General features: G+C 38.1%; 5 protein-coding genes across 5 annotated transcripts; 3 read left to right on the top strand and 2 right to left on the bottom strand.

Annotated features, from left to right (window-relative positions):
• Positions 1 to 1,799: 1,799 nt before the first annotated feature.
• LOC143459687 (peroxisome biogenesis factor 10-like) lies at positions 1,800 to 3,968 on the top strand. The gene is made up of 3 exons (XM_076956921.1): positions 1,800 to 1,953; positions 2,453 to 2,607; positions 3,172 to 3,968. The coding sequence occupies exons 1-3, from the start codon at positions 1,875 to 1,877 to the stop codon at positions 3,826 to 3,828; spliced, it is 891 nt and encodes a 296-aa protein (XP_076813036.1). The 5' UTR covers positions 1,800 to 1,874; the 3' UTR covers positions 3,829 to 3,968.
• Positions 3,823 to 6,230, bottom strand: LOC143459688 (peroxiredoxin-2-like). Its single transcript, XM_076956922.1, has 5 exons — positions 6,086 to 6,230; positions 5,513 to 5,697; positions 4,853 to 5,092; positions 4,165 to 4,330; positions 3,823 to 4,073 (listed from the first exon to the last, which is right to left on the bottom strand). Exons 1-5 carry the CDS (start codon positions 6,203 to 6,205, stop codon positions 4,023 to 4,025), a joined length of 762 nt encoding a protein of 253 aa, XP_076813037.1. The 5' UTR covers positions 6,206 to 6,230; the 3' UTR covers positions 3,823 to 4,022.
• A 22-nt stretch (positions 6,231 to 6,252) lies between these two features.
• Positions 6,253 to 7,822, top strand: LOC143459686 (DNA repair protein XRCC4-like). Its single transcript, XM_076956919.1, has 2 exons — positions 6,253 to 6,555; positions 6,815 to 7,822. Exons 1-2 carry the CDS (start codon positions 6,325 to 6,327, stop codon positions 7,493 to 7,495), a joined length of 912 nt encoding a protein of 303 aa, XP_076813034.1. The 5' UTR covers positions 6,253 to 6,324; the 3' UTR covers positions 7,496 to 7,822.
• Positions 7,823 to 7,857: 35 nt separating this feature from the next.
• LOC143459689 (testis-expressed protein 264 homolog) lies at positions 7,858 to 10,382 on the bottom strand. The gene is made up of 4 exons (XM_076956923.1): positions 9,858 to 10,382; positions 9,080 to 9,298; positions 8,832 to 8,974; positions 7,858 to 8,579 (listed from the first exon to the last, which is right to left on the bottom strand). The coding sequence occupies exons 1-4, from the start codon at positions 10,116 to 10,118 to the stop codon at positions 8,480 to 8,482; spliced, it is 723 nt and encodes a 240-aa protein (XP_076813038.1). The 5' UTR covers positions 10,119 to 10,382; the 3' UTR covers positions 7,858 to 8,479.
• A 4,797-nt stretch (positions 10,383 to 15,179) lies between these two features.
• Positions 15,180 to 17,867, top strand: LOC143458772 (general transcription factor II-I repeat domain-containing protein 2A-like). Its single transcript, XM_076955632.1, has 3 exons — positions 15,180 to 16,194; positions 16,308 to 16,483; positions 16,660 to 17,867. Exons 1-3 carry the CDS (start codon positions 15,590 to 15,592, stop codon positions 17,703 to 17,705), a joined length of 1,827 nt encoding a protein of 608 aa, XP_076811747.1. The 5' UTR covers positions 15,180 to 15,589; the 3' UTR covers positions 17,706 to 17,867.
• The last annotated feature ends 1,373 nt before the right edge of the window (positions 17,868 to 19,240 follow it).

Raw genomic sequence — 19,240 nt, 5'->3', positions numbered from 1 at the left:
AACTCAGCAATTTCGAACTTATCAAGGCACCAATTTATGACAAATATTAAAATCGAGGATGGTTGAAGATGATAGATTGTTTTTCTTCTGACTCGATGAGATGATTGTCATTTCTCGGCTGCTTGATAATGCTGTTCGTTTCTTAATTTCTGTCTATACAAATTACTAAATTATAATTTTCATTTTGTTTATTAATTATATCAGACACGAAGGCTTTCACCTTCGGGCAAAGCTTACTGAATGTTACTTTGCGCTTGGTAACAAGTGAGAACGGTAAAAGTAAAAGGAACGATTGCAAACATTACAATAGTATTTATATGTGGCAAACCAGTCCAAGCGAAGTAATTCATCTGACGTCATCGAGGACCATTCAAATCCGGTAAACAACTGAATCACAAGATTCCAAAATTTAATTCCAGCATTTCGAAAACAACTCGACTCGTGACGTAATCGTCACAGCCTAACCAAACCAAACTATTTAACTAGTGATTAACTCCGTTTGCTTTTTTGCGTCCTAACCTAGTTGTTTCAGTGTTATAGACTGTGTTGATGGTCACGCATCAACTTTTGGAAATTTGAACTGAAATAGTTGAAAAACTTGAATTCGTTGAAATTTAGAATGTAGATCAGTAGTTCCCAACCTTTTTTGGTGTCGGGGGAGAATTTCAAATTTCATAGTACGTATGGAGCCGCATGAAAACACTCAAGAAATTATAACGAAAATTTTAAAGCATGTACCAACGAATAGCAACACTAACAAGAAAAATAACACAAATCAATTTAATGTCCAACTTGGCATTGACTTTGAGCTTTAACAACTTTGTCAAAGCGAGGCGCAATTGTGGTTTAGGATTCAGGAGGCCGTTTATGATTCACAATAAGTCGACAATGGGCCATTCACAACAGTATAAAGTAGGCTACAAGGTGTAACTGTATGATGTAAAAGGAAAAATTTGTAAACAATTTTGACCTAACGCTATCAATTTAGACCAATTTTTGACTGTTTTTGAAAAGTCAAAAAATAATCGCCCTAATTATTATAAATAGATTTTTTATTTTTTTGTGGGATTTTCAGGGCTCATTGAGAGCCGCAAGAAAGCTAGCTTGGAGCCGCAGTTGGGAACCACTGATGTAGATGATCAGTCAAATTCTTTGGTAGCCACTTTAAACCGGCAGATCTGTTACTGTCACAAACTTTTTCAAAACGTGGTAAAAAGGAAGGGGAATCCCAATTATGTGGCGTTGAAAAGACGCCATCAAAATAAGAAACACAAGCTAGTTTTGTTCAAAAATTTTTATGTTAGTAAATAATTTGCACAAGAAAATTAAAACCAGTAGGACTGTTAATTCCACTGTCTGCACCATTCTTTTACTTCCAGAAAAAATAACGTCACCACGTGGCAAGATAATAAAGTATTGGAAGGTAATTGAATATATGCAGTTATTATATGTATACAGTATATCAAAAGATCCAAAATGCCGACTCAGTAAAAGAGCTGTAGTGGTAAGAGTTTAAAGTTCAAACATTGAAATCTTGTAATTAATGAAAGTTGGCATCTTTTCGGAATATACACTATTCGATGCAGCTAAAGATTTTTTAACAAATGAATGCTTTTACTGCATACCTAAACAAGAATAATCTTTTGAATAAATCATGAAATAGCAGATCAAAAATTAGAACTTGTCAATATTTTATGATACGTTTATGATACAGGGTTTACTTTAGCCTGGTCCACCCCATTCGTAACCGGACACCAAACGCATAAATGTTTAACCTACATAGGGAAATCCCCTGCAAGATCATGTCGAAAACAATTTCGACTAGTACAGAAAATTAAGATTGCAGAAAACGATTTGTTTAGGAATTTATTGCAATGCCTTTAGTGCCGCCTGACGCAGTAACTCAAATATGCTCTCATCAGAAAGACCAATATTACATCAACAGCTTAAAAGGTGGAGTTTCTTTAAATGCAACGTTTGTTTGACTTTTCTTTCTTTAATGTTGAATTTGAATCACTACTTTTATTTGTCACGAAATTTGCTTTTGCCATCAATCTTGCATTATTATGTTGTATTGGAATGTTTATTGTTCGTCATTGTCTGTTGAGGAAGGAAAAATAAAACGCTAACCGTAATAGCGTGATAAAATAACAATTCTAAGCAACAAAGCTTGTCTCACATTCATATATTTGGAAGAATAGATTGTAAATTCGGGTCTTGTGCAGAAGCACACAACCAAATGACATCACAATTTGAGTAGCATGAATCAAATATACAAAGTTATCCTATGGTTGTACACTTCCGTGCCTAACCTGTAGATTCAATTGATTTTTGTTAACCTAATTTTAAATAGCTTTATATCTAGATGTAGGCTAATTTTCATGGCTTAGCAGGTCCTAGTATGTTGGACTCCAGCCCTCAACTCAAAACATGGTTCTTGCTTGTTTTGCAGGGATGTTGAATGACAGTGCTCAACAGTTACTCGGCAGTTCAACCACCCTTAAATGGAGTAAAGAAATAAATGTTTTTGCTGATGTGGCGTACTATGCCTTAACCACTGCAGGGAGCTTGCAGACTCTCGGTGAGGAATACACGGGAATAATTCAGGTATTTCTTATAGCCTGTGTCATATCTAATGGAGTGACCATTTTGTTGGAAAAATTATCCCATATTTAGAGTGTTTCTTCACTTTAATGGTATCTTTCTGTGGCAACTGCCATTTGCATAAACTGCATCCTAACCTCAATTCATCACTTTAATTCTTGTCTAATTCTTAATAACAAAATTTAGCCATTTTTGTGCCTTACTAATTACCCAACTCAGACAATGTGGTCCACCGATGTAATAGGCATTTAGTTTTCTAAACTCATCTTGGTTCATTGTGGAAGATTGTTTGTTGAACTTCATTTAATAAGAGCTGGTTTATCGTAGTTTTGTCAAAGTCTAATTTCCATGCTAAGCGTTGGTGACTAATGCCAATGTTGTAACCCCCAAGTGAAATTTTGTTGAAGATATTTCAAAACCTGTAATGTCAATGTGTTTATGTGATAGCAATAGCTGATATATGTCGGCGTGCAACATTTAAGGTCTAGCATCGCCTCTGACGCTCATTACTTCTGTTGAATAACTGTTTGAGATGGATGCATCTCATCTCTGACATTGTATTTACAGGTTGATGGATCGCTTTCTCACACCCCATCATGGCCTCGACGGATTGCGTTAATTTTCTTCCACTCCGTCCTTCCATTTGCCATTGATAAGTTGTTGAATTCACTGGAAAAAAAGCTGCAGATGGAAAGAATGACGATTGTGAGTGAACAGAACCAAACACATCTGCTTGAAATGTTGCCAAAGTTCAAATCGGTCCTGGTGACACTCCATCGATTTCATCTGTCTCTCTTTTACATGAAAGCGCTTTACTACACAGTTGCAAAGCGTGTATCCGGCGTGCAGTACCTGAAGTATTTTTCAAACCAACCCCCAAACAGTAACGAGTTTGGCGTACTGGGAAAATTTGCTCTGGCTCAAGCCTGCCTTATGCTGGGTGTTCAGCTTTACAGTCTTTGCAAGGAAATCGACTTTATAAGAAATGAACCTTCACAGACGGTTGACAGAACAATCTCAAGCGAATCAAATGAAAGTCATTTACCGGAAGAACAACAGAAATGTTCACTTTGCCTAGAAAAGCGAAAATCTACGACAACCACTTCATGTGGTCACCTGTTCTGTTGGTTCTGCATTCACGAGTGGGTTAACACTAAACCTGAATGTCCCCTTTGCAGGGAGAAACTGCAGCCGAATAAACTTGTTTGTTTGAAAAACTTCTAAGAGATTCACTTCTGTTTTTATTTCTTGTCTTTGCAATAAAAGTTAGCATTGCAACATGTAAATGCTAAACATAATTGAGTTGCCAAGAGCAAAATCAGTGGGAAAATCGTCCATTATGTTAATACAAGCTCATGATAGTAAAGGGTAATGTTGTGTCGAGTGCAAGAAGTGGAAATGAGCATTGAGAGTGTTGATCAGTTCTCTGATTCAAAGTATTCCTTTGACCCATCAACATTTGGTTTCATCTGAAATTAAATTTTGTTTGAATTTAAACAAAAATGTGATTTCAAAATCCATAAATATGTAAGGGCTAGAAACACTCAATATTATCCTTACCGTTTTTGACCCAGGGGTCCAGCTGGCAGGACACACCTCTCCATGTTTATCTGTGAATTGGAAAGCTTTGACAAGTCTGAGTACTTCATCTACATTACGTCCAACAGGAAGGTCATTTATGCCTGCGTAACGAACTGTCCCATTTCCATCTATTATGAACAGACCCCTGTATGTCAAGTTGTGAATTGTTATTAACAAATAGAATTGATGACATAATTTTAAGAAAATGCTACAACCAGAGTGAAGTACAAGATTTTTAGGGTTGGAGCACAATTGCTCTTCCCAAAACATCTGCAACATCTTTTTATATGATCGCTTTTTCTTGTCATAAAAATAATCAATCTAAACATTATGCCAACTACCAACTAATGTTAATGTTCGCTCATTTATTTAGCAGAAGCAACCTACAAGCAAAATAAAGATCTAATGTAAAACAAATTATGCAATTATCATTATTATTAGGTCATTTCACATTATGGTATGTTTGGATGGAGACGTATTTCTACATCAATACCTGATGAATATCAATATCTTTAAAAGTTCAAAATGACCAGAATATTTTTATTAAAACAGTAAGTTTTCAAATCCTAACCATACTTAACTAAATGGGATCAAAGTCTTATTCCAATTGGATATTTTGATATTAAAATATTTTTAACCTCAGGTAAAGATATAAACATAACTCCACCTCAATGCAATGCCGGCACTTTCAAGCAAAACCCCATAATCAGAGGATATTTTCTTCGTCAGGTCAGAAAGCAACGGAATTTTCATTTCTCCGAGCCCACCCTGCTTTCTCGGAGTGTTGATCCAGGCCAAGTGGCTGAAGTGGGAATCCACTGATGCGCCGATAACTTCTGCATCGATCGCTTTAAACTCATCCGCTCTATCACTGAATGATATTATCTCCGTGGGACAAACAAATGTGCTGCCAATAAAAGCCCAATGATATAATCACTACAGTACATGTTCTTGTCGCAATTGTATAAAATTTTGGTCTACATGTTTATACACAAATTTTATGCTGCATCATCGCCATCACGCTGCATCATTGCACTACAGTCTTACTGTATGGTTATTGTTACATCTGCTGACTTCATGCAAGAAATGCAAGTTGCTAACATTACAAGTGATTGACATTTTCAGTCAAAACAGGTTAGCTTAAACAGTTTTAACTTCAATCGACGTATCAAAATAAAGAGCATACATCACATCTTAGCAAATTTTTAGCTGTACAGTGATTAAGAGTAATCCTAAAAATTTAGCTGCCACCTAACAAAAATAGTTACATCTCAAAATGAGTTTATTCAACAAGCGATTAACAACTTTACGGCAGTGACAAACTTACAAGTCAAGAGGATAAAAGAATAGGACCATGTATTTTCCAGCGTAATCATCTGAAGTGATTTGCTGGAACTGTCCATTGACAACAGCAGTTCCTTTAAATGACGGAGCTTTTTGTGTCACCAGCGCTGCTTGAAATCGACTTGACGTACTTATTTTCTTGGATGGAAGCACAGCTTTAAATGGTGTCTGAAACGTGACAGAATAAAAACGAAACTGAAAAACTGATGCAGTGCAAGTTTATTTAACTTGTGCCTAATCCATATTAAATGAATTACAGATTTCAGGATTTTTAAACACAAGGTGTTGTTTTGCAAAAGTTTAGTGGGTCTACTGCAGAAGTGCAAAACCACGTGATGCATTTGTATACAAGGCCCATGCAACCCAATTTGCGACGTCATTTGGTTGTGCATTTCTGCGCTAGACTCGTTTCAACTTAGGGTAAAGCATGATAATAATTAACAAAAAGATTTTACCAGCAGGCTAGCCTAAATCTTCACAAACCTTTATTGTTCACGATTATAACTGAACACGTCTACAAATACGATCAATGTATTGCATAAAAATAATCACATACCGCGTACTTTGGTATTCCTCTTGACAAAAAACTTCTTAACAACGACATTTTTGCAAAATTTAGATAAAACTTCTTTACGACCTTCACACAAAATTGGAAGTTAAATCTATTACTCAGCATATTTAGCCGTCCTTGCGGAAATCAACGAACCGTAAAGAAATCATGACTCATTAAAACCGACAGAGCTCAAAAAGGTCGAAAAAGTTGAAGCAACCTAATATTTTCAGCGTTTCGTCGACATGTCCGACGTTTTTCTGCATCGCGTAGATGCAAATACCGACGCTTACTTCATTCAAGCACAGTTTGATAAGGACGTAGCCTGTAAGATTCTAGTAACTAACGTAAGATGTTGCTGGGAGGGACAGATGGACCAAAAAGAAATCGAATTGTCAGCTCTTGAAACAGAAATGAATTATGACGATTACTATGAGCTGATGAAAAAAGCTTTAACGGGATGTGAACGGTGTCAGGTACGAAATATAACATACGTATAGTGGAAATAGGCAATGTATTTACTGTACCTGTTCATGCTACATGAAACCTGTGGTCAAAACTAATTGTTTGCAAAAAAACTGGGTATCTAGTGCAAAAGTGCACAACCAAATGACGTCACAATTTGCGTAGCTCGGGCCTAGTATACAAATGTATCCTGTGGTTCTGCACTTGACTCAAAAGTGGTTACTAAAACCACTAACTGCTAAACTGTCCTTATGTTCTATGTTTTACAAGGAATTTGAATATGGCATTAAAGAAAGCGAAGGGAACAAGCTCCTGCTAGAGTGGAAAAGAGTGCAAGATGATGTGAAATACTGCTTGGGCACCATCAGTGCAAAGAAGTCAACAGACCAGGTGAAAGCTATGCAAAAGATGTTAACTTTGTGCAATGCCAACTTGCTTTCACTGAACACTGACAAAATGGAAAGCAATAAAGCCCGCTTGGAACTTGAAGGTAAATACTTGAACGCAGTAAAGGAACTGGAAAAATGTTGTGAATTGAAGGAGGGTCTGGAAGTTGAACTTATGTCGAAATTTGTTCTGGTAATTAATGAAAAGAAGAGCAAGATACGAGCTCTAAAACGACAAATTGATGAGGATAGAGTTGTTATAAAACAACTGGAAGATAAAGTGAAGGGGGGAAACACAGATATTGTTCCAAATGAAGACAAAGCTACGTGCAGCAAAACAATAGAGATAGAAAGAACCGCGGTGAAACAATCAGACGAAGACAATAGCTTGGAGATTGTTCCAATTTTGGAAAAAAGAAGACGGACAACTAAACCTTTAAATCTGAAAGTATCTCCAGTTAAGGTTACAAACAAATCACCCACTGCCGACATGGTTCCAGATCCAGACACAACTTTCTCTTCAGATTCAACAATAGATGTGAACGACCTGCTTGAAAATGCTTGATTCAGTAGTTCCAAACCTGGGGTCCAAAGGTAGCGCAATGGATGTATGAGTTATGTTTTAATTCCTCATGGATAATCTATTAAGTACCAATTTTAAAGTTGAGGTTCCGCGAAAGAGGAATTGTTTGAGCTAGGGCATCCACAGCCAGGAAAAGGTTGGAAAGCATAAGAACTACTATCAGCAGGCTGAAAGCCCCTTTCTCATTAAATTTGAACTTCATATAGCTAGGTATTTTACCTCATCATCTTCATATGTTTCTTATTTGTGTAAATTTGATTTTGTCACATCACTTTTACTGTTTGGTAGCAAATTAGAATATGCACTTAATTTCCTGTCTAACTCTAGTCTAGTAGTTTTTAGCGTTACATCATGCCAGTTTATTGAAACAGAATAACAGTTGAAACTGCAACATGTATGTTAAGCCACCAACATAAGTAAAAACTTCAAAGGAGGGAAAACTAGCAGTAAAAGCAAAGTGATGAGGGTCGTGGAATAACAAAATTGACAAAAGCTGAAATAATGATAATATTGCCACCACATACCATGCAATAAACACTGAACACTTGTGCATGATATAAACATGAAATTTTCCTTGACACGTGATGTATACTACCAAGAAGTAGTGAAGCATATCACAATGTTTATCGTAGTACACTGTTAACAGCATTGCAGAGGTTTTCACAGTAACCAGAAATGATTAGCTGCTCATAAGTCTTTTTCAGAACTTATTCATTTATGATTCTCCACAAGATTGTAAAACAATTTGAAAAACTACAGTCCGAAGCTGTACAGCACCAATGTGTAAAAGAATGAAACCAAACATATCAGTTTGCACTAAAACAAATCTTAGCAGATTTATACTAGTATGTACCTTAGCGCTCATTCAATAAAATCTTCATTACACTTAAATAAATCTCAGCCTTGCAAAAAGCAAGCATGCCAGCACAGCAGAAGTTTAATATACACAATGTGAAAAGTCGTTCATTATTCCGATGCTAAATCTTCAAACGATGAGGAAGTTGTCTGACTTTCCTGATCATCGTCAGAAGAATCCTCTCGTAACTCTGCACCAACTCCTGGTGACCTGAAAACAAAATTTCATTGTCACATCAATATCATATAAAAAGACCAAATATGGTATATAATGCGTACTAATATGGTATGGAAAGTTGCTAAAAGCTTACTCAACAAGACAACAATGTATTAATCCATGGTCAATGGCCATACAGGTGCAGATACTAAAATAAATACGTGGATTGCAGCTCAACGGTAAGTGTTTTTGTGATGAAGAAGTTACAAGAGCATTGAAGATATATTTTGAATGTCCAACTTTTACCTTGTGATGGAATCATCAGATTTATAAACGTTGTATTTCACTTCCGGGACAAAAAAATCACTTTGCTTGCTGAGAGGTCCCATGTAGTGGATTTTATTTTTAATATAAATCTCCAAGAAAGGATGAGCAGAAAGTTTTCGCTCCTTTAAAATAAAATGATCTCGCTAAAATTTCATTCTGAAATAGTTAATAACATAATCTAACAGAAAACAATCTCATAACGAAAAAATAGTCCAACATTGTCATACTGTGATATACGTGCCCAAAGCTGGATAGACCTTCCACGCTCCAATAACACCACACAAGCCTATCACAAATGGAAATTCTGCTTTCACAGCATAATCTATCGCAGGTAGTTCGGCGATGCGAAAACCGTAATTTGTTACAAGACTGACAAGATCCTCTGGAGGTTTCTCAACCTCACTTAGGATAAGTCCGACTATGTAACGCAGATCTTCTTTTGGAACCTGAGATGAAATTAAAATCACTTTAAACAAAGAAGGACAGCTAGAATGTATGCTGCAGTATGAGTGTGCAGTTGTAATGGTTTGCTTTGGTCTGGTCAGCTCAGGCTATTTTGATCATAATATCCACAGGGTCACAAAAGACAATCAACAAAACCAGCCAAAAACGTTGATATGCTCATTTACAGCTCATCAGTATGTTTCATGCCAAGTACTCAAACTCAACCACAACTACCTCACGCAATGAAAACAATTGCTTTCCTTGACGACAACTGCCGCATGAGCAAATAAATGGTGATGCCCAAATACAGGAAAACAGTGTGTACAGGAAATAAGTTATGGATAAAAAGTAAGAACGTTGTTTTTACATGTACAAGATGACCATGTTCAGCTAACAACTTCAAACGAAAAGGTTTTAACCACAGCAAAATTGTTATAAAAATTGGCAAGTAGCACTACTGTATCTTCAAGTCAAAAGCTCTATAATCACTTATACACACAGCCTATATATCATTTAACTATTTTTCTTAATTTAAATCATTTTGCAACGAGCCGAACTTACTGTTTCAGGATCATCGTAGTAAATCGCAATACAAGGTAGATCTGGGCGTAGTGTGCATGCTTCTGTGAAATGAGGACCACAATCTTGGTAAGGTCCTTTTTGAGGCTTATAAGCAATCCATACGTTTTTGATAATCGGTTTTCCAACAGTAACGTTTACTTGGCCGAGTATTCCCAGATATGATAACAAGAACACCACCGTAGCGACAAAAGAAATCAGCAGTATGAAGATGAGTGCTAAAATAAATAAGCTTTCCACCATTGCTACTTATATCAAAGCAGTTAGGGCCTGTCGCTCCTAAGGTTGCCAGCAGCGGGTAATATTATTGATTTTAATTTAATGTTATTACCTGTTTATAGTAAAAAGTAGATGAAGCTTTAAATTGGGGTATCAAACCACAGTTTAAAATGGCGTAACTCCGGTTCAGGTTTTACAAAATTTCATTTTACCGGTTTGGGTTTGCATTGAATGCACAGCTGTTGCAAACACTTGTCTTACAGTACTTCGTTCCAGGTTCCGGTTCCAACTTGCTTAATAAATTATATATCCGCTCCAGGTTCAAATTACATTAGCCAGCTTTTTGCAATCTCTTTAACTCTCTCATGAAATTCTGGCACTTGCACGCAGGAGGTTAGGCAACGTGCGCGCCAAACGTTTTTATGCTCACGTCAATTTATAATAAATAAAGAATTGCGCCTTCAGTGTGTGACGGTACGTCACGAGTCATGGGTGTTTTGTAAAATCTTGTGATTCACTTGTTGACCAAACTCGAATTCTACTTGATGACGTCAGATAAATTACCTCGCTTGAACTGGTGTGCCATATATATACTGTTGTAATGTTTACAATCTTTCCTTTACCCTTTTCCAATTGTTACGACTGCGAAATGTAACATTCTGTAATGGAATGTGGGTATATGGTAGTTGAACTTGACAGGTTGACCCAATCCACTACAATGATTTGCTTGTCGAATTGTTTATTGCGGGTGATAACGATGAGTCTCAAGGTCGTTGTCTGCTTTTATCACCCACAGATTTAATTGTTCATTTTGATAGTTTATTTTCTGTTTGCAGGCTCCAATTAGCAGTGATCAATATTATAATGATTTGTCCTCTACTGCTATATTGCAGGACCAAAGTCCTGGTTGCATTTGCAAGCCAACAATAATGTTGTCTAACTTGACACTGAACTTTAATATTCTTCAGCAATGTTTACACAGGAATGACAACTGTATATTCTGATTATATTAAAGTTTCTTTCAGCAATCACACTTAGACAAAACATTGGCACAGATACAACATATAAGCATCCATGCTACTTGCTTGACTTTAGTACTCGTATATGGTGGTCGGACGATTCAACCCACGGACGATTCAACCCCGGACGATTCAACCCACGGACGATTCAACCCAGGACCATTCAACCCGCGGACGATTCAACCCACGGACGATTCAACCCGCGGACGATTCAACCCGCGGACCTTTCAACCCGCGGACGATTCAACCCGCGGACGATTCAACCCCGGACGATTCAACCCCGGACGATTCAACCCGCGGACCTTTCAACCCACGGACGATTCAACCCAGGACGATTCAACCCCGGACTATTCAACCCGCGGATGATTCAACCCCGGACGATTCAACCCAGGACGATTCAACCCACGGACCTTTCAACCCACGACAGCATCTTCCAAATGTTAGTGAAGTCGCTGTCTGCATTGTCTTTTGTTGCAGTCGCTGACCTGGAGAGTATTTTTGAACAACTTGCCAGCACATTTCCAGACGAGGTAGCCTGCAACGATCTTTTAGTTTACTTTGAAAGCAAATATATCCGTGGTTCAAGAACAGGACGCCAGCAACGACAGGCTAGATTTCCCCCTTCGTTGTGGAATCATTACGACGACGCGATACTTTGCGAGCCCAAAACAACAAATTGCACAGAAGGGTTTCACAATGCCCTCAAATCACTATTTCTGTGTTCTCATCCGAACATTTGGTCATTTCTGGACGGTATAAAACGCGATATCGCGATACAACGGCTCGGTGCTCAAAACGCAGCAGTTGTTAATTTGGACCAACCACGAAGCAAATACACGCACCTGGCTCACAGACTTTCGGCAAAGGTTTGCACTTATGCAAATGAGCCAGATAAATTGATGTATCTGCGTGCAATCGCTCATATGTGCTAATTAATTACCGTTTGTAGTACCCTTTTCAGCTTTGTGTTTTATACGTGGTTCCACGACATATGGCCGCGGGAAAATGACCGCGAGCAAACTCACCGGGGTCAACTGAACGTGACGTAAATTGACCGCGAACAAACTGACTGTGATGTAAATTGACCGCGAACAAACTAACCGGGAACAGACTTACCGGAATGAAAATTGACCGGGAGGTAAATTGACCGTGGGAGTCCTGACGTACAGCTTCAATCTGACAATTTACTTAACTAAAGTGTCCATTGTTATTGCAATGAGTCCATTGTTACTACATGAGATAGGCTACAACACATTGTTTCATAATCTCATCAAACAACTCGTCTAGACCGGGAAAATGCATGTAACAATAGGAAATCTATGAATAAAGGTGAAAAACCCGTAGGGTCACCCTACACCCTACAAGGGGCCAAAAAACTCTACGAGTGGCAACCTTGACTGCAATACACATACTAAATTGGATAGTGACTAGATAGCGACTAGAATACTAGATAGTGAATTAGAATTTTGACCTTTTGACGGCCAATTTGTCGCCGGTTAATTTGATCGCCGGCCAATTTATCGACGGTTAATTTTATCGCCGGCCAGTTTACGTCACGGTTAATTTGATCGCCGGCCAATTTGTTGCCGGTCAGTTGTCCACAACCAGTCGTCGCTGGCGAGTTTGTTCACGGCCATATGTCGTGATCCCTTTATACGTGCTGTGTTTGTGTTCAGGTTCATGTTCTTAAGCTTGCCTGTAAATAAAACAACTTTCTTTCTAATTAATCGATGTATAAACAGGTGTCTATAAAAATATCTGTAATTTGTGTACATGCAAAAAAATAAATACACACATTTACGTACGTGGGTCGAAAGCATTTTGTCTTTTCAAAAACTTCAAAAATGTTAACTTAATGCTAAAAGGAGAACATTTTATATAATAACCGATCTACACGGGTAAATACAAAAAATAATAGCAGGCGTAGACAGAAATGTACGCAAAGTACTGTATAGGGCAAAATAACAATATTCAAGGTTTTACTGGAAAGCAGAAAACAATAAGTGTTTTGATGTACAACCAATGCTAACAAGAAGTGGTAAAAGAAAAAAAAGGAAACACAAAAAGCTTTATATTAGCTTAGGCCTACATATTAGCTTTATTTAGCTTACATAATATTGGCTACAAAGTAACTTGGTGATAACCTAAGCCAATAGTACGTGAAAGGTCCGTGGGTTGAATCGTCCTGGGTTGAATGGTCCTGGGTTGAATCGCCCTGGGTTGAAAAGTCCGGGGTTGAAAGGTCCGTGGGTTGAATAGTCCGGGGTTGAAAAGTCCTGGGTTGAATCGTCCGTGGGTTGAAAGGTCCGTGGGTTGAATCGTCCTGGGTTGAATCGTCCGGGGTTGAAAGGTCCGCGGGTTGAATCGTCCGCGGGTTGAATCGTCCGCGGGTTGAACCGTCCGTGGATTGAATCGTCCTGGGTTGAATCGTCCGCGGGTTGAATCGTCCGGGGTTGAATCGACCTGGAACCCTCGTATATTATAATGAAACGCATTTTACAACTGGTTATAAATTACGCAAAATAGACACGCATGAACGATTAGACAAGAAACTGTGTGTCACGTGATATAACGCTTGGCAAGGCAACGCTCTAAAACAGACGTAATCAAGTTGTTCATTAAAATATACGGTTCCACGACATATGACCGCGGGAAAATGACCGCGAACAAACTCACCGGGGACAACTGAACGTCACGTAAACTGACCGCGAACAAACTGACCGGGAACAGACTGACCGGAATGAAAATTGACCGGGAGGTAAATTGACCGTGCAAGTGCTGAATTATTGTGTTTAAGTTGATGGTAGTATATGATATGTAAAGTAAATATTTGTTTGACGTACAGCTTCAATCTGACAATTTACTTAACTAAAGTGTCCATTGTTATTGCAATGAGTCCATTGTTACAACATGAGATAGGCTACAACGCATTGTTTCATAATCTCATCAAACAACTCGTCTAGACCGGGAAAATGCATGTAACAATAGGAAATCTATGAATAAAGGTGAAAAACCCGTAGGGTCACCCTACACCCTACAAGGGGCCAAAAAACTCTACGAGTGGCAACCTTGACTGCAATACACATACTAAATTGGATAGTGACTAGATAGCGACTAGATAGTGAATTAGAATTTTGACCTTTTGACGGCCAATTTGTCGCCGGTTAATTTGATCGCCGGCCAATTTATCGACGGTTAATTTCATCGCCGGCCAATTTACGTCACGGTTAATTTGATCGCCGGCCAATTTGTTGCCGGTCAGTTGTCCACTACCAGTTGTCGCCGGTGAGTTTGTTCACGGTCACTTCTCGTGATCCCAAAATATACGCATAATGATCACAATTCAGTGAGCTTTGCCCGAAGGTGGAAGCCTTTGTGTCTGATAAATAAATAAAATGGGAACTTTATCATTTAGTATTATGTATAGACAGAATTTAAGCAACTAACAGCATAGTCACGCCGTTTGAGAAATGAGAACTCATACCATCGAAGCAGAAGCAATACAAGTCATCAACCATCAATCGTCTTCGCTCATATTGTAACAACAGCCGCCAGTGTACGCGGTCTTCATGGCGAATATGGTTGTTGTGTAATACTTCACACAAGTAACACACAAACAAACAATAATTTGTCATAAGTGCATACAAAACATGCATCTTTGTATGCACGATTTCTCGTCGAAAACTGCAGTAGCCTACTTTCCAATCGGGTTCAACTGCACTGCACAATTATTTGGACTACTAAGTTTACGGTTGCTGAAGGACTTACATCAGGAGCGGATATATTTTAATTTTGGACTTTTTACGTTTAAAAACAGGTAGGCCTGTCCGAAAAGTTTTAATCAAAAAACACATTTTCAATAACCGTTTGATAAAGTTACCGCATTTAAAAAGTGGTTACGGCCGAGAAAGGTTCGACTCGGGTATACGCACAATGCACCGTCATACTGCAGAGCATGGCAATTTCAGCCGGGACTTCCAGTGCCACAGTGGGCAGAAGCAAAATTTCCAACAGCGCTTGTTGTCTCTGAGTCACGATTTTACGCGATATAGTGTAGCTCAAGGTTGTTCAAATGGCGGATCGCGATCCGGATCCGGATCTTTTCAACTTTTTATATGGATCTTTAAATGTAGCCTTGAAAAAAAAACTTTTGAAACTTCCTTTTTTTTTCAAAAAAAAAAGTTTTTTTTTTCAAGAGAAACTTTTTTTTTCCAAAAAAACTTTCACTTTTTATGTGGATACTAATTGCCAGGGTTGAAATTAATTTTTTGAATTTATAATAGCATAATTTTGCTCCCTCTCAGCATTAAAGCGTATCGTTTTCGTTTACTCATTTACACACCACTAACTCGACTGACTATTCTCTTGTCTTCTCTTCTCGCGGTCAGCTGGTTTTCTGCACAGCGGGGGGCCGCGGCGAAACAAAAAACTTCTAGAAATGTATCACTTGTACAAATCATCAGAGTTATTATCAACATGGCCAGTAAGAAGCGGAAAATTGATCTAGAAAACAGACAATTCAATGGTGAATGGACTGAAGATTACTTGTTTGTGCTCAACCCAAGCAATAAACCCAAATGTTTATTGTGTGACTGCACTCTAAGCATGATAAAGAGTCAAAACATCAAACGACATTTCTTTACTCATCATAAACATTTTAATGAGAAGTACAAGCCTGGCTCATGGGCCAGAAAACAGAAAGTTGCGTGTTTAGATAAGTCTGCCAGCTCTCAGAAACAATGCCTCTCAACATTTGTGTCTGAGCAATCAAAAGCCACAGAAGCAACACTCAGCATCAGTCACATTCTGGGCAAGCGGATGATGACATACAGTGATGCTGAAGCTGTTAAAGAATGCATTGTTGAAGCAGTAAAAATCATGCATCCAAGTAAGAAAGAAGTGATCACCAGCATGACAACTCTCCCGCTCTCCAGATTGACATGTACACGGAGATGCACTGATATCGCTGAGGATTTGCATGACCAGGTGTTGATTGAAGTCAAGGACGCTGATTGCTATGCACTAGCTTTAGATGAATCAACAGATATTACTAATTGTGCCCAGCTTGCAGTATTTGTTAGGTGAGTTGATATTATAAGTATAATATTGGTTGTAAATGGAAAATTTCATTGCAAGTCCAGTGTCAAAAACATTTTGTATATATTTTATTTTTTGTACGCAAATTTGCATGCAGGTACTTTCACCACGGAGTGTTCAATGAAGAACTGCTTGCACTGATCACACTACATGGCAATACTACAGCAGCTGCGATATATGATGCACTCATAAGCAAACTTAAGGAGCTTCAGTTGCCAATTCAGAACATTTGCGCACTTTCCACTGATCCCGCCATGATAGGAGCATGTCATGGTATGTCATTACTCATTACAGTTGTATGTATGTCATTACAAATGTATTAAGTCTAATAAATATTTCATTGCACAAAATCTAACATAGCATAGCGGCCATAGCCTAATTATTTGTATTGACATACCTCAAGAGGTAATATGACTTTACAGTAAATAACTCTTCCAATTTTTATGTAGGTGTAGTCACCAACTTGAGAACCGAGTACTGTCCTGATCTGATAGGAATCCACTGCATCATCCACCAATCCGTACTATGTGCCAAGCTGTCCGGAGACTTCCAAGAGCTAATGACTGATGCAATGAAACTAATCAATAAACTGAAAGCAAACTCATCTCTAAAGCACCGGCAACTAAGGAACTTTCTAGATCAGCATAATGCTGAATTTTGTGACTTACTCACGCATAATAACGTGAGATGGCTAAGTAAGGGCAATGCTTTGAAAAGGCTGTGGGACCTTCGTAAAGATTTGGTCATGTTTTTGAATGAAAAGGGTCAAACTAGTACTCTGCTTGAAGGTACCAATCTATGTAACTTGGCTTTCCTTGCTGACTGTTTTACCCATCTAAATACTCTGAACTTGAAGCTCCAGGGCAAGGGGCACACTATCATTCAGCTGTGGTCAGCAGTGAAATCTTTCAAGCAACAGCTGTTGCTATTCGTTTCAGATATCACCAAAGACATGCTCCACTTTCCATGCTTGAAAGTGACTATACAAGAAGTTAGCTGTGATAATGATTGGTCATGCTTTGTCGAATTTCTGCAAAATTTGGACACTGAGTTCTGTAACAGGTTCAAGGAATTTTATGAAATCAGTTCAGTTATAGAACTAATTTCACATCCACTGTCTGCTGATGTTAATGGCACTTGGAAAACACAACTTTCCACTGAATATGCATTGCTGGTGTCTAAAATGCAGGTAGAACTTTGTAATCTTAAAGGAGATGAGATTTGTATCGCAGATCCAAATGTGTTTTGGTTATCACTTGTAACCTTGGAAAGGTACCCAGTTATAACCAGGCTGGCTAGAAGGATCCTTACTTGCTTCGCTTCTACGTACCTTTGTGAGTCGTTGTTTTCATCAATGAATTTTGTAAAAAACAAGCATAGAACGAGACTCACAAATGCTCATCTTCATGAGCTTATGAGGATATCAGTAAGTGACAGAAAGCCCCGATTCGACGCTATTGTGAGATCTAAACCAACTCATCATTTTTCTCACTGAAATAATCTTGGAGCTGTAGCACACTTCACTTTTGACTATTACAAAGTTATTAATATGTTGTAGGGTACATTTTCATGAATAAAGCACCATAAAAATTAAAGCATGTCCAATATATTTACTATTCATATTTAGTGGATCATCATGTTGTCAGGTTTGGTTGTGGTGGATCATGACAGAAATCATTTGAACACCCCTGGTGTAGCTCATAAAAGTTTCATCCACAAACATGGCTCTCGTGAACCACAATTGATGCGCGTTCGCACGATGATTGTGCCCCTACTGGAAGTTTGCATGTAAATTGCAGGTTTCCTGGCGCAAAATTGCCGTTTCGCTCTATGTTCTAATTCTATGTTATACGTATTACGTTAAAATGGCGTAAAATTTTGGTATTATAATTTTTGGCGCATTTATCCGGCGCATTGAAAACAAACTTTTCCGTAGCGGAAAGTTGTACGCTCTAAAATATTGTAAACTTTTGCAAAAAAGGCGTTATGTGATCAGCTAGACATGAAAGCTACTGCTAATGTACAGCATTAAAGCGATTGTCAATGTCAACCATCTGTTGCTTGTACACACCGACTGGTCATATTCTGGACTTTACTTTTCAAACTTTTGTTTGTCTTACTTTAGGTTTAATTGCGGTGCAAGGTTTTTCAAAAGTTATCACCGTACCATTACAGGCCCCTTTCAAGTTAGGGTCTGAGTGGCAAATTTTTTCGATCTCAAATGAAATTGTAGATCCTCTTGGATTCTTTTTCCAATTGCAAGCGTTCGGGACTCTGTGTTGCAAAAATTTTGCTCAAGTGGGTAGCATAAGAAGTTCTTTACACAGTAGAGTAAATATATTGAAAAAGTTTGCCTAGTTCTTACTTTGCAGCGGTTTGGACCCTGCGCATTGGTTTTGTTCGTTACCAGGTCACGTGACATGATCAGTGTGAGCCAAAGTCTTTATATAAACCTCTTGGGATTTCTGTGATGTTTATGGAACGCCAACGTCGCAAAAATAGCAAAGTGTTAAATTGAATCGCAACTTTGCAAATTATGTTTTGTTTTCATAATTTGATTGGAAGGTTTTCAAACGTAATTTTATAGATTCAAATCACGAAACAACAAACCGAACGTCGAAACCGGCATTCAAACGGGCTTTTCTGTGATTGCTGTTGCACGATTCATATGCCAATTTTCAAAATGGTTTCGCAACGTTTACAATTACACCACAGTTTTATAGACTTGATTTTTTAAATCAAAGCACGACATTTGAAGTCAGGTATAACAACTGCAAAGCAAACTGGCTGTTGGCAAGTTAATCGGATTGCAGTTTTGTTAATCAAATGTCCGTTTTTTTAATCATGTAACTTATACCATGAATTATAAAATGGCTAAATGATTGGAAATTAGTGTTCGTAAATAAAAAATGGGCAAACCAATTTGCAAATACATGCGTGATTAGACAAACATACACAAATTGCTGAACCAACATCATTCCTAAAAACACTAAATGATTCTATAAACGTACGTATGAATCGCATAACGTC

This window comes from Clavelina lepadiformis, chromosome 5 (genome assembly GCF_947623445.1).
Source record: "Clavelina lepadiformis chromosome 5, kaClaLepa1.1, whole genome shotgun sequence".
Taxonomy (NCBI): domain Eukaryota; kingdom Metazoa; phylum Chordata; class Ascidiacea; order Aplousobranchia; family Clavelinidae; genus Clavelina; species Clavelina lepadiformis.
This window is presented reverse-complemented; position numbering and strand designations above follow the sequence as displayed.